The sequence below is a fragment of the Camelina sativa genome, chromosome 17 (assembly GCF_000633955.1).
Source record: "Camelina sativa cultivar DH55 chromosome 17, Cs, whole genome shotgun sequence".
NCBI lineage: Eukaryota > Viridiplantae > Streptophyta > Magnoliopsida > Brassicales > Brassicaceae > Camelina > Camelina sativa.
In genome coordinates, this window is record NC_025701.1 from 566,125 (window position 1) to 578,626 (window position 12,502).

Sequence of the window (12,502 nt, forward strand, 5' to 3'; positions counted from 1 at the left end):
AAGTAGAGAAAGAAAGAGACCTGTGTGAAAAATATTTTAAAGTTTAGGGACCGTTTTAGTAAATTACTTATTAAAGTTAAGTTCTTCACTTTCTTTAATCTAATGGTGGTGGCTGGGATAATAAGCATAATAAAACTCAAGGGACTCTCTCACTCCTCTCCCACTCGCTTCTTTTGACGTCTTTCCCAAAATTCAAATTCCTCAATCTGTGATCATCGACGTCGGGGATTCAAAGCAATCCGTGAGAGATCCAATTGCATGATCTCTCCACTTCCTGGTGTTTTAGGGTTTTCTACTACTACTACTACTACTCTCTCTCTCATGGACGGTAAAGAGAATCTCAGCGATTGTGTGATTAAGTTGGTAAGATTTTTTATTGAATGTTACTTCAACTTTTGAGAATCATCCGCTTCTTGGTGGTGGTTATGATTTTGATTTTAAATTTCAGAGGGAGAACCCGAAGAGGCGAAAGGAGACGGTTTACGTCGGATGTGGTGCTGGATTCGGCGGCGATAGGCCACTGGCGGCTCTCAAACTGCTTCAGAGAGTTGAAGACCTTCACTATCTTGTCCTTGAGTGCTTAGCCGAGCGAACTTTGGCTGATCGCTGGCTCTCTATGTCATCTGGCGGTGACGGTTTCGACCCTCGTGGTATGTTTGAGTTTGATTTTTTTTTGTTTTGTTGAAAATTAGTAGTCTATCATCTAGTTGCTAGAATTGGCTTGTAGGATTGTTTCATAACTTCATCAACTTCAACCATTTTTTTCCTCCTGCTGTACAGTTTCAGAGTGGATGCATTTGTTACTACCTTTGGCTGTGGAGAAAGGCACTTGTATAATCACTAATATGGGTGCAAGTAAGAGCTTATACTCTATATAATGGTGCCCTTTTGTTCTGACTGATAATCTGAATTCTCGTGTTTTTTTCCTTATACAGTTGATCCTTCTGGGGCTCAGAAGAAGGTTCTCCAGGTAGCCAGTGAACTAGGGCTCACAATTTCCGTCGCTGTGGCTCATGAGGTGCATTTTGAAACAGGTTATGGAAGCTACTTTCATTTCATTCCTGGGAGATATATTATTGATAGTGTTCTGTGTATTATAAGTGTGTCTAACCATTGTCTTTTGAATCTTATTTAGGCTCTGGATCATCTTCTTGCGGTCAATATTGCTCTACCGGGGTAGGATTCTGTTTCTCGTACTCCTGATCGTATGTGTCAAATGGGGTATTATTATCAGCTTGTGACTGCTATTTTGATAGACTAGAAGATGCGTACACATGGTTATGTGTACATTGAAGGGCTGTAGGTTATATGTCACAGGAGTAGAGAGTTTCAGACTGTACCATGTTTTATTTAGCTCCTCCTTGTGGTTGTCCTGAAATTTTTATTCTCCTTGTTGAAGGGTACTAGCACTTATCTTGGAGCAGCTCCTATTGTTGAATGTCTGGAGAAGTACCAACCAGACGTGATAATTACTTCAAGAGTGGCTGATGCTGCCTTGTTTTTAGCACCAATGGTGAGGACTTTTTATCCGTCCAACTATCTGATATTTGACAGCCAGGACGATTTTCTTGTTGGACCAGATAACCACTCGGATTGCATATCATTATCATCTCAGTTTTATAATCATCGTTTGTCTCCCTTTGGCTTGAATTCGTATCAAGAGGCGTTTCTGTTCGTTAATCTGATCATTTCCTTGTTGTATGGTTAGGTCTATGAACTAGGTTGGAATTGGAATGACTTGGAGCTGCTAGCTCAGGGAACTCTTGCTGGCCACCTTCTGGAATGCGGATGTCAGCTCACTGGTGGATACTTCATGCATCCAGGTGTGTTTTAAGCTTACTGGCTCAGGGAAGAAATAATGGACTGCTGTTTTTCATTTTCAGTATGGTCATTTCGTTCTTCATTGTTCTTTAGGTGACCATTATAGAGACTTGGCTTTCCCTCTCCTCCAGGATGTGTCACTTCCTTATGCAGAAATTGGCCATGACGGGAAAGTATATGTATCAAAGCCTGAAGGGACTGGTGGAATTTTAAATACCAGTACTTGCGCCGAGCAACTTCTGTATGAAATTGCTGATCCTAGTGCCTACATTACACCTGATGTGGTAAGTTAGCGGTACAAAAGCTAGAAGAAACAACTGTAACAACAACGGAAACAGTTGATTTGAAAATCTTTATTGCAGGTGATTGATGTTCGAGATGTTTCTTTCCTTCCCCTTTCAGACTGCAAAATACAATGCAGTGGAGCAAAACCATCTGCTAACACTGCTGTGCCTGAGAAACTTTTGCGGTTGATTCCAAAGGTTATCCATAGAAAATGTTGGTATTATTAGATTGATACTAAAGAACAACATATGTTGAGTTCTATAATTCGTTCTTTTTTTTGCAGGAGTGTGGTTGGAAAGGATGGGGAGAAATATCTTATGGAGGGCATGGATCTATTCAGCGTGCTAAAGCTTCAGAGTTTCTGGTGTGCCTTTGGTTAAAATGTCTATGATGTAGTAGCATTATTAAGCACTAGTTTTGCTTGAAATGACTCCTTGTTATGCCTATAATGGATTTTTCATTTCTCATAAAGTGTATACATACTTTACTGTGTGCTTTTTTTTCAGGTTCGATCTTGGATGGAAGAAACCATTCCTGGTGTTAACCACTGCATTCTTTCTTATGTGATTGGGCTTGATAGCTTGAAGGCGACAAACAACGACGCTGAATCATCTTGGCAGTCATGTGGAGATATTAGATTACGTATGGATGGTCTATTCAAACTGAAAGAACATGCAGTCCACTTAACGAAAGAGTTCAATGCTTTATATACAAATGGACCAGCTGGTGGTGGTGGAATTAGGTAATTTCTTATTGTAGCATTACAGTAGTACCAGATCCTGATGGTTTCAGATATCTTATAGACTTGACAGAATGCTTAATTATTGACAAGTTAGAGCATGTTCTGTTTTTATCTCTGATTATGCAGACTGATAATTTTTATCATGGCAATCTCAATGTACCGAAACTTGATATTTGTTAAAATAGAGCATATGAGATGCTGGAAGGTCTTTTTGGTTTGGCTTGACTCCTTGTAATTATTTGCAATCATGCAGTACCGGACACAAGATAGAGATTATTCTTGAAAAGCTTTTGGTATGTCGTCTCTATCGTGAAGTTGTAACTAATATAGCCTTGCATAAATCATATCCTGGCTTCTGATGTTACATGTTTGATTATCTAGGTCAGCCGTGAATCTGTAATCTGGAAAACTGGACTTCAGCACACCAACACATCAAAGTCAGTGACCCCTGAAAATCATTATCCAGTTGCTCAAGAGAAAATCCAAAAGGTTAGTGAGAAAGTACTTGCTCAAACCGGTTAGTTTCTTTGTTGACAGCTATCTTATACTACGCTAAGTGCTAAGACAAAATTAGATAATCGTAGTGATCATAAACTGAATCCAGTTCCTTAGTGAATCAATCTATTGTGTATGGAGATTCTGTACGTATCTGTGTTCAAAACTAGAGGATGAAATTGTGAAAGCATTCTAAACTTAAGTGCTAAACACCTTGGTATTGCTTCCATTTGTAGATCCCTAAGAAAAATTTAAATAACCAAACAACGAAAGGTGATCAGTGGACGGGTTTATCTGGAATTNGCTTTTGGTATGTCGTCTCTATCGTGAAGTTGTAACTAATATAGCCTTGCATAAATCATATCCTGGCTTCTGATGTTACATGTTTGATTATCTAGGTCAGCCGTGAATCTGTAATCTGGAAAACTGGACTTCAGCACACCAACACATCAAAGTCAGTGACCCCTGAAAATCATTATCCAGTTGCTCAAGAGAAAATCCAAAAGGTTAGTGAGAAAGTACTTGCTCAAACCGGTTAGTTTCTTTGTTGACAGCTATCTTATACTACGCTAAGTGCTAAGACAAAATTAGATAATCGTAGTGATCATAAACTGAATCCAGTTCCTTAGTGAATCAATCTATTGTGTATGGAGATTCTGTACGTATCTGTGTTCAAAACTAGAGGATGAAATTGTGAAAGCATTCTAAACTTAAGTGCTAAACACCTTGGTATTGCTTCCATTTGTAGATCCCTAAGAAAAATTTAAATAACCAAACAACGAAAGGTGATCAGTGGACGGGTTTATCTGGAATTCATCACTCTCCTGCTCCATCTGGCCGAAAGATCCCACTCTACTCTGTTGCTCATAGCCGGGCAGGTGATAAAGGAAACGACATAAACTTCTCACTAATCCCACACTATTCCCCTGATATCGATCGTCTGAAACTCATCATTACTCCTCAATGGGTTAAACATGTGATGTCAGTTCTGTTATCAACCTCTCCGTTTCTTGAAACCGATGCAAAACCAATCGATGAAAATGTGTCTGTAGAGATATATGATGTTAAAGGCATTCATGCTTTGAATGTTGTCGTACGGAACATATTAGATGGTGGAGTCAACTGTTCCAGGAGAATCGATCGACACGGAAAGACAATCTCAGATCTCATCTTGTGTCAACAAGTTGTGTTGTAAGACTACTTTACTTTGCATATCAGGTTTTTCTATTCAAATATTGTGTCGTGTGGTAATGTTAACTAAAAGAGAGACTTGAACTACACTATAATTCTTAAGATATTGGAAAAAGAGAAAATCGACTTAGTGGTGCTTCACTTTCTATTTCATTAAAATTGCATCAACTTACAACTGGGTATCTTGATAGATACGCATACAGATGTATTAAAAGCAATTTTATTTTATTGAAGAAGAATATTATATATTTGTATAATGTTAGGTTGTTATATTCCTTTGCAGGACCTGACATGGGTTGCACCACCTCAAGACAGTTGGCTTAAAGTAACGTTCCTTAATGGGTTGAAATTGTCAGAAACCAGAACCCTTCTTTTGCTCAACTCCAATCACGTTGCCACCCAATTTTATCTCGTTGGTTTTGCAAAATCAAAAAAGAGAGAGAAAAAAAAAAAACTTGCTCCGTTACAGCCTCACAATTGCAACAAGGTTTCGTATAAAAGAGGACAGAAGTTTCGCAGGTTCCTCCTTTGTCTGAGGTAAAGGTTTCCTTCTTTAACTAATTCCTCAGATGACCTCTTGATTTGATTAAAATAAATTCTAACCTGTTTTAATCAGGATCTTGGAGAAGGAAACAACAACAAAAGAAAATCAAAAACAAAAAAAAAAACAGAAAAATGTCTTTCACAGGAACTCTCGACAAATGCAATGCTTGCGATAAGACAGTGTATGTGGTGGACATGTTGTCCATTGAAGGGATGCCTTACCACAAGTCTTGCTTCAGGTGCACCCATTGCAAAGGAACCCTTGTGGTATGTTGCATTATTCTTATACAAGGGATCATTTAGTTCCCAAATTTCTTGTTCAGTTTTCCTATGATCATATTATTCAATCAAAGATTCCAAACATGGAAACAATATTTATGCGTTGATGGCAGATGAGCAACTATTCCTCCATGGACGGAGTCTTGTACTGCAAGACTCATTTTGAGCAATTGTTCAAGGAGTCTGGCAATTTCAGCAAAAATTTTCAACCAGGTTCATTATTATAATATATCTCCAACTTCGAATCTCTCTTATTTTTCTCCAATCAAATAAATCATCATGATCGTAACAAGTTTCTTTCTTTTATCAGGAAAAACTGAGAAGCCTGAGCTGGTACGTTCATCATTTATGTGTACAATGATCATTCTATATGATAATTATGCGTATCAATCTTTCATTTTTCATTCTTTAATGATTGGACGAATAAATAGGATCTGAAAGAAAATTGACTGCATTGATAATTTCAACATTACAGACTAGGACTCCCAGCAAGATATCTTCCATCTTCTGTGGAACACAAGACAAGTGTGCCGCATGCGAAAAAACTGTTTACCCTCTTGAAAAGGTTGGTATTTTGCATTTTTTTTTACATCTTCTTCCTTATCCAAATATTTACCATCAAGTCCCTAACTTGTAGATTTGTAAATTTAAGCAAAATTGCAACGAACTGGTACTGTAGAAACACAAAATTTTATGTGCTCGGCATTTCAGTTTTGGGGGTTTTATTTTCCATGTCCTTTGATTTATTCGGTTCATATGATTTATTACTAGATTAGATCAAACGGGAAAGGAAAAGAAAAACTGACTTTTTTTTTTGGTCTGTTTAGTTTACATTGGATACGATATCAGAACGTTGTACTTGGTTGTTGCTGGTTCCATAAAATGTTGAATTGATCGGTTTAATAGGGAATTTGGTTAATTTGCTGCTAACAGGTACAAATGGAAGGAGAATGCTTCCATAAGACATGTTTCCGGTGCGCTCACGGTGGCTGTACGCTCACTCATTCCTCTTACGCCTCCCTAGACAGCGTTCTCTATTGTCGGCATCACTTTAACCAACTCTTCATGGAGAAAGGAAACTACGCTCACGTGCTCCAAGCGACGAACCACCGTCGCACAGCCTCAGGCAACATTCTTCCTGCAGAGGCTACGGAAGATATCGCAGTGGAGACCAAGGAAGAAAACGGCGATTCACAGTCTTGAATATATATCTCTTGTTGAGTGAGTGTTGTGTGATTTGATTTTTATTTGTAATGAGTTGTTTCCATAATCAAGAGTCCAGACATGATTTTTTTCTTCTTCTTTTGATTCGTTGGTATTATTATTGATCACGTTATAATATATTACGGGCGAGAAAAGCAACAAATATGATTTTTTGACAGAGTGATCAGTGATATGCTTGCTTACTGATGGGATGGTCATGGTCTATGCGATATACTGATAGTTTTTTTCTTATATGTATGTGAAAGAATACGGTATTGTTATCATCTAATCTATTCGGTTCAAAGCAAATTGGGTTATACCGGATAAAATTAAACCAAGTGGTTATCGGGTGATGTGGATCATTCATTTATTTTAGGGAAGCGCAGGGTGTTTTCGTAAATATATCGGGGAAAATAATCCTTACCAAAAATACCATGAACGATGATGATGATGATGATGATGTCTGGTTGGCGAGAAACTCATGAATTTTTCCTTTTTTTTTTTTGACTGAGAAAAACATTTGAAAAAACTCTGTTTGGAGCGGAACCGAAGACGAGCCCACGCCATCTGTTCGTACTCTCAGTTCTCAATGATTGGTTAGTCTCTCTCTCTCTCTCTCTCTCTCTCTCTCTCTCTCTCTCTCTCTCTCTTTCTCGCTTCTCGCCGTATTTTTGATTTTCAAGTCTGAATTGTGTGATGATACCTATATGAATGATGTGGCTTCCTGGAATTTTCCAGAGACAGGTCATACAGGTGTTTAGTTATATATGAAGGTTCGAGGAACCAAGTAAAAGCTCTAGTTTTTGAATTGATTCGACATGGAATTTGCGTCTACTGTTCCACAGCCGATTCTATCTCATGGTGCGAGTTACTACTACTACTGCTTTTCAAATCCCAAAGGAATCATCAGCACTAGGATTCCCAAAGTGCACTCGTGTCTTCGTTTCTCTACAAGGTTTTATAGTCATAATTTGCATTCTAGCCCAAAAAAATCATTACTTGGCACTCGCCTCCGAGGTTTTGGGTTTAGGTTAAGTTGTCAGGGCAATGATTCTCTAGATAGTGATGATCGAATTGGGGAATCTTCCGAAAGTACAGATTTGAATGAAGATAAAGACGCGAGTTTGGAGGAGCTCAAGGAGCTACTACACATGGCAGTTAAAGAATTGGAAGTTGCTAGACTTAACAGTACCATGTTTGAGGAAAAGGCTCAGAGATTCTCAGAAAGAGCCATTGCACTCAAGGATGAAGCTGCTACTGCTTGGCATGACGTTAACAAAACCCTTGATGTCATTCGAGATACCGTCGATGAGGAATCTCTTGCTAAAGAAGCTCTTCATAAGGCTACTATGGCCTTATCTCTTGCTGAGGCTAAGCTTCAGGTTATTGTAGAATCACTTGAAGCAGCTGGTTCAGGGAATGATACTCCACAAGAGACTGATGAGAGAACAGATGATGTTAACGATAAAGAGGATGCCCTTTTAGCTGCTAAGGATGATATCAAAGAATGCCAAGTGAATTTAGCAAATTGTGAGGCCCAACTGAATTCTCTGCAAAGCAAAAAAGACGAGCTGCAGAAGGAAGTGGACAAGTTGAGTGAGTTCGCCGAGACAATACAGATCAATGCCTTGAAAGCCGAGGAGGATGTCGCTAACATTATGAAACTCGCTGAGCAAGCTGTAGCATTTGAGCTCGAGGCTACCCAACGCGTTAATGATGCAGAGATCGCTTTGCAGAGAGCAGAAAAGTCTCTCTCCATTTCTCTGACCCCAGAGGAAACTCAGACCCAACTCTCCGATGAAGAAGCTCCTGTCGAGGATGAGGAAGTACTCTCAAGTAATATTGAAGTTGTAAGCCTTCAGTTTGAAAAAGAATCACCTAAAGATGATGATTTATTAGCGGTACAGAACACATCTGATCTTGTGCCTGATATAGCTGGTCAGAAGACTCAAAAACTAACTCAGCCTTATGAGTCAAGCGATCATGAGAATGGAAAGCCAAATATAGAGTCTTCTAAAGTGGTTGAAGCAGATTTTGAAAAGTCAAAGATCAATGTTCAGACCAAAAAACAGGAGAAAGACCAGCCAAAAGAGGGTTCCTCTCTTAATTCTCCCAAGGCATCCTTTAATAAATCCTCCCGTTTCTTTTCTGCATCTTTCTTCTCTTCCAATCCAGATGGGACCGCCACAGTGTTTGCGAGTCTGGTTGATTCTGTCAAAAAGCAATGGCCCAAGCTAGTTCTTGGGATTGCACTTCTTGGAGCAGGGTCAGTTTGAAAATATACTCTTACTCTCGTCAATTTTTGTAGGATCATTTAAGTACTTAAAGTTTAGTCTTTTTGTTGATATGCTCTTCTTATCCGTTCCAGACTGACATTATACTCCAATGGAGTAGGGGGAAACAATCAGCTGCTTCAACAGCCAGATGTTACCAGCACTAGTACAGAAGACGGCTTTTCCAGTACGAAGCCATTGATCCGGCAAGTGCAAAAAATTCCCAAGAGAATTAAAAAACTACTTGAGATGCTCCCTCACCAGGAGGTATTAAAGATTGTTCTTGTTTTTTTTCAAAGTGAACATTATTTTGAATGTACTTTGCAGGCTGAAACTTTCTACCATTATTAGGTCAATGAGGAAGAAGCTTCCCTTTTTGATTTTTTGTGGTTACTGCTGGCAAGCGTCATATTTGTGCCTTTATTTCAGAAGATTCCTGGAGGTAAGTAGGATTCTTTTTTTTGTTTCTTATCCATTGCACCACTATTTGTTATCCCTTTCCCTCAAAACTTTTACGATTTCCATGTTCTCATCAGTCAAAAACAATTTCAGTTCTGGTCTCGCAATCATGTTGCATAGAGATTTATGTGCCATCTTGATGGCTTCATCTGCTGCAATGTATAGGCAGCCCTGTTCTTGGGTATTTGGCAGCTGGAATTCTGATTGGTCCATATGGTCTTTCGATAATCCGTAATGTGCACGGGACCAGGGCCATCGCAGAATTTGGAGTTGTTTTCTTGCTTTTCAACATTGGCCTTGAGGTATACTATTTGATATATGTTTGTGTATCCTGTTGCTTTCAAATTGTGTTTGGTCGAAAAGCCAAATTTTGTTTTGTTTTGATTTGACAGCTATCTGTTGAAAGACTGAGTTCCATGAAGAAATATGTTTTTGGATTAGGCTCCGCTCAGGTGATATGTAGATCTGCGTATATCATTCCCCATTATTTATCAACTACTACAATACGTACATGCTTAATTTGTACTACTATTGTTGAAATCTAGGTTCTATTGACAGCAGCTGTAGTTGGATTGATTGCCCATTATGTTGCTGGTCAAGCTGGTCCAGCGGCAATAGTGATTGGAAATGGCCTGGCACTGTCCTCCACTGCTGTTGTCCTTCAGGTGACCTTTTTGGTTGTATTCACATAGGTGTCTTAATGAAAGGAAAGTCTGTAACAGCCCTTTCATGATTTTTATGCAATGACGCTATGGTTGAACAGAAACAATGTACCTGGTTTTCAGGTTCTACAAGAACGAGGTGAGAGTACATCCAGACATGGAAGGGCTTCATTTTCCGTCTTGCTTTTCCAGGTCGGTTCAGAACATAGTTAATTCTGTACTTTTGTAACGACAACTATGCTGAGGCATTTCTCATCAGTTTGTTGTTTTTCTTCACAGGATCTAGCTGTTGTTGTTTTACTGATTCTCATCCCACTTATTTCACCTAATTCATCGAAAGGAGGGGTAAGCTCATCTCAAGGATTTCTTTTTCTGCTCGATGCCATGTGCTGAAATTGCTACTATGCGAGATATACTAAAGGAAGTCTAGTAAGTATCAGTGCTAGCAAAATGCTAAGTTACTAGCTGCTGTTTACAGATTGGATTTCAAGCCATCGCTGAAGCTCTTGGGCTTGCTGCAGTCAAAGCAGCAGTTGCTATTACTGCCATAATTGCTGGTGGCCGTCTTGTAAGGCTCAGATACTTTTAACTTTTGAGATCCCGGATATTAAAATAAGTTAATTACCACCAAACTTGTTAGATGAATGTTTTAGATTTGCTACAAAAGGAAGAGGCATGTTTTCATGAACTACTGTGCTGTCACTGCTACTTCCAGTACTCAGTTCATCTGTTTCAATAGAGTTTTAATCTATGGCATTTTGTGGCATACAGCTTCTTCGACCAATCTACAAGCAAATTGCAGAAAACAGAAACGCTGAGATATTCTCTGCCAACACGCTTCTTGTTATTCTTGGGACTAGTTTATTGACAGCCAGGGTATGACAGTGACCTTGTTGGTATTGGACTATTTTACTGACATGCTATTCGTTTCCGTCACCTAATTTTTCCGCTTCTATGAATCAGGCTGGACTTTCCATGGCACTAGGAGCGTTTTTGGCTGGTCTACTCCTTGCAGAGACAGAATTTTCCTTGCAAGTGGAATCAGATATTGCTCCATATCGTGGTCTTTTACTGGGACTCTTCTTCATGACGGTAACATAACTTTCCTTATAACTGTATCCATATTTTGGAAAGAATCACGAATTATAGATGGTGAAAAGTAAGACTTACTTGTGTTTTAGTAAGATCCTGATATTAGTAATCAACTGTAAGCACAGGTATAAAAACTAACAAAAAGAGTTCCTTTCATTTCAGGTTGGCATGTCTATTGATCCGAAATTACTTCTCTCTAATTTCCCTGTGATAGTGGGAACTTTGGGACTCTTGATAGTGGGAAAGACTATGTTAGTCGTGATTATGGGCAAATTGTTCGGCATTTCAATAATATCTGCAATTCGGGTAGGGCTACTTCTGGCCCCGGGGGGAGAATTTGCATTTGTTGCTTTCGGAGAAGCTGTCAATCAGGTTTGTCATCTACATGAGTATATAAGCACCAATGTTCTTCAAAACTTAATGGTTTTCAACTACCTTTTATCCCTGTAGGCCTAATATGTGGTTGTTTCTTCAGGGTATAATGTCTCCCCAGTTATCTTCGTTGCTGTTTCTTGTCGTGGGAATCTCAATGGCTATCACACCTTGGTTAGCTGCTGGTGGCCAGTTAATTGCATCTCGGTTTGAGTTGCATGATGTTCGAAGTTTGTTGCCGGTTGAGAGTGAGGTAGGAATCATGATGTTTCGTTTATAGCATATATAACTCTGTCAGGAAATAATCCATCAATCCTGGTACCACCTGAATTCAGTGAAGCTCACACGTTCTCTAATTGAGAAATTCATTACAAGACCGACTGATGAGTGTATTTTTTTCTTGTCTGATTTTATTTGCAGACGGATGATTTGCAAGATCACATAATTATTTGCGGATTTGGTCGAGTTGGGCAGGTTTAATACACTATCTGAACTTCTTTAGTTTATGCTCTTATATGAGAACCTCTCTCTAGATAGTCTGCTTCACAGGATAGGTCGTAGTATCTAACCTCATGACCATTTTTTGTTTGTAACTTGTAGATAATCGCTCAGCTTCTCTCGGAAAGACTTATCCCATTTGTTGCCCTCGATGTCAGCAGGTAACATTACGTTCCTTATTCATTGCCTCTATTGTCAGATAATCTTTGTGGGCTAAAGTAGGTTTCAAATGTTTTGTTCTCGTATCAATCTGGAAATGTGGGGACTATCAGTAATTTCCACACACACACACACACGCTGAGATTACATTTGAATCTCTCTGCTTTATAAGTCTAGTTTCAAGATTGCACCTGGCCTCTTTCTCACATTCTGTGCTTACCTGAAATTAAAACCTCGTATTTAAATCTACAGTGATAGAGTGACTATCGGGCGTTCCTTGGATCTTCCTGTTTATTTCGGAGACGCTGGTAGTAGAGAGGTACACACGCACACAAAAAGAAAAAGAGAAAAAGACACACTAGACAATTACAGATTAGATCAGCATTTGAATTATTACTTCACTTGTGCCAAAAAAAAAAAAAAAAAGA

At 39.0% G+C, this 12,502-nt stretch overlaps 3 protein-coding genes across 4 annotated transcripts in view; all 3 read left to right on the forward strand.

The window, feature by feature from the left end:
* On the forward strand, nucleotides 119-4,675 carry LOC104754336. The gene is made up of 14 exons (XM_010476500.1): nucleotides 119-363; nucleotides 449-650; nucleotides 781-855; nucleotides 936-1,034; nucleotides 1,136-1,176; nucleotides 1,400-1,513; nucleotides 1,709-1,823; nucleotides 1,915-2,105; nucleotides 2,184-2,303; nucleotides 2,390-2,470; nucleotides 2,613-2,848; nucleotides 3,102-3,141; nucleotides 3,230-3,337; nucleotides 4,092-4,675. Exons 1-14 carry the CDS (start codon nucleotides 259-261, stop codon nucleotides 4,536-4,538), a joined length of 1,974 nt encoding a protein of 657 aa, XP_010474802.1. The 5' UTR covers nucleotides 119-258; the 3' UTR covers nucleotides 4,539-4,675.
* LOC104754335 (LIM domain-containing protein PLIM2b-like) lies at nucleotides 4,169-6,743 on the forward strand. 2 transcript variants are annotated; one of them, XM_010476499.2, is made up of 7 exons: nucleotides 4,169-4,534; nucleotides 4,818-5,071; nucleotides 5,151-5,344; nucleotides 5,470-5,569; nucleotides 5,667-5,689; nucleotides 5,832-5,921; nucleotides 6,290-6,743. In XM_010476499.2, the coding sequence occupies exons 3-7, from the start codon at nucleotides 5,210-5,212 to the stop codon at nucleotides 6,557-6,559; spliced, it is 618 nt and encodes a 205-aa protein (XP_010474801.1). In that variant the 5' UTR covers nucleotides 4,169-4,534; nucleotides 4,818-5,071; nucleotides 5,151-5,209; the 3' UTR covers nucleotides 6,560-6,743. The 2 variants fall into 2 exon arrangements, with proteins under 2 accessions (XP_010474801.1, XP_010474800.1); XM_010476498.2 differs by having other exon boundaries at nucleotides 4,818-5,344.
* Nucleotides 7,013-12,502, forward strand: part of LOC104754337 (K(+) efflux antiporter 1, chloroplastic) — a 6,921-nt gene continuing 1,431 nt past the window's right edge. Inside the window, exons 1-17 of the mRNA XM_010476501.2 lie at nucleotides 7,013-7,155; nucleotides 7,298-8,825; nucleotides 8,928-9,099; nucleotides 9,184-9,274; nucleotides 9,457-9,593; nucleotides 9,684-9,743; nucleotides 9,837-9,956; nucleotides 10,077-10,145; nucleotides 10,233-10,298; nucleotides 10,432-10,521; nucleotides 10,725-10,829; nucleotides 10,917-11,045; nucleotides 11,208-11,417; nucleotides 11,521-11,670; nucleotides 11,838-11,891; nucleotides 12,018-12,076; nucleotides 12,327-12,393. Of these exons, the coding sequence (XP_010474803.1) occupies nucleotides 7,378-8,825; nucleotides 8,928-9,099; nucleotides 9,184-9,274; nucleotides 9,457-9,593; nucleotides 9,684-9,743; nucleotides 9,837-9,956; nucleotides 10,077-10,145; nucleotides 10,233-10,298; nucleotides 10,432-10,521; nucleotides 10,725-10,829; nucleotides 10,917-11,045; nucleotides 11,208-11,417; nucleotides 11,521-11,670; nucleotides 11,838-11,891; nucleotides 12,018-12,076; nucleotides 12,327-12,393 (3,027 nt within the window). The 5' untranslated portion in view covers nucleotides 7,013-7,155; nucleotides 7,298-7,377. The remainder of the gene's footprint in view (nucleotides 7,156-7,297; nucleotides 8,826-8,927; nucleotides 9,100-9,183; nucleotides 9,275-9,456; nucleotides 9,594-9,683; nucleotides 9,744-9,836; nucleotides 9,957-10,076; nucleotides 10,146-10,232; nucleotides 10,299-10,431; nucleotides 10,522-10,724; nucleotides 10,830-10,916; nucleotides 11,046-11,207; nucleotides 11,418-11,520; nucleotides 11,671-11,837; nucleotides 11,892-12,017; nucleotides 12,077-12,326; nucleotides 12,394-12,502) is intronic.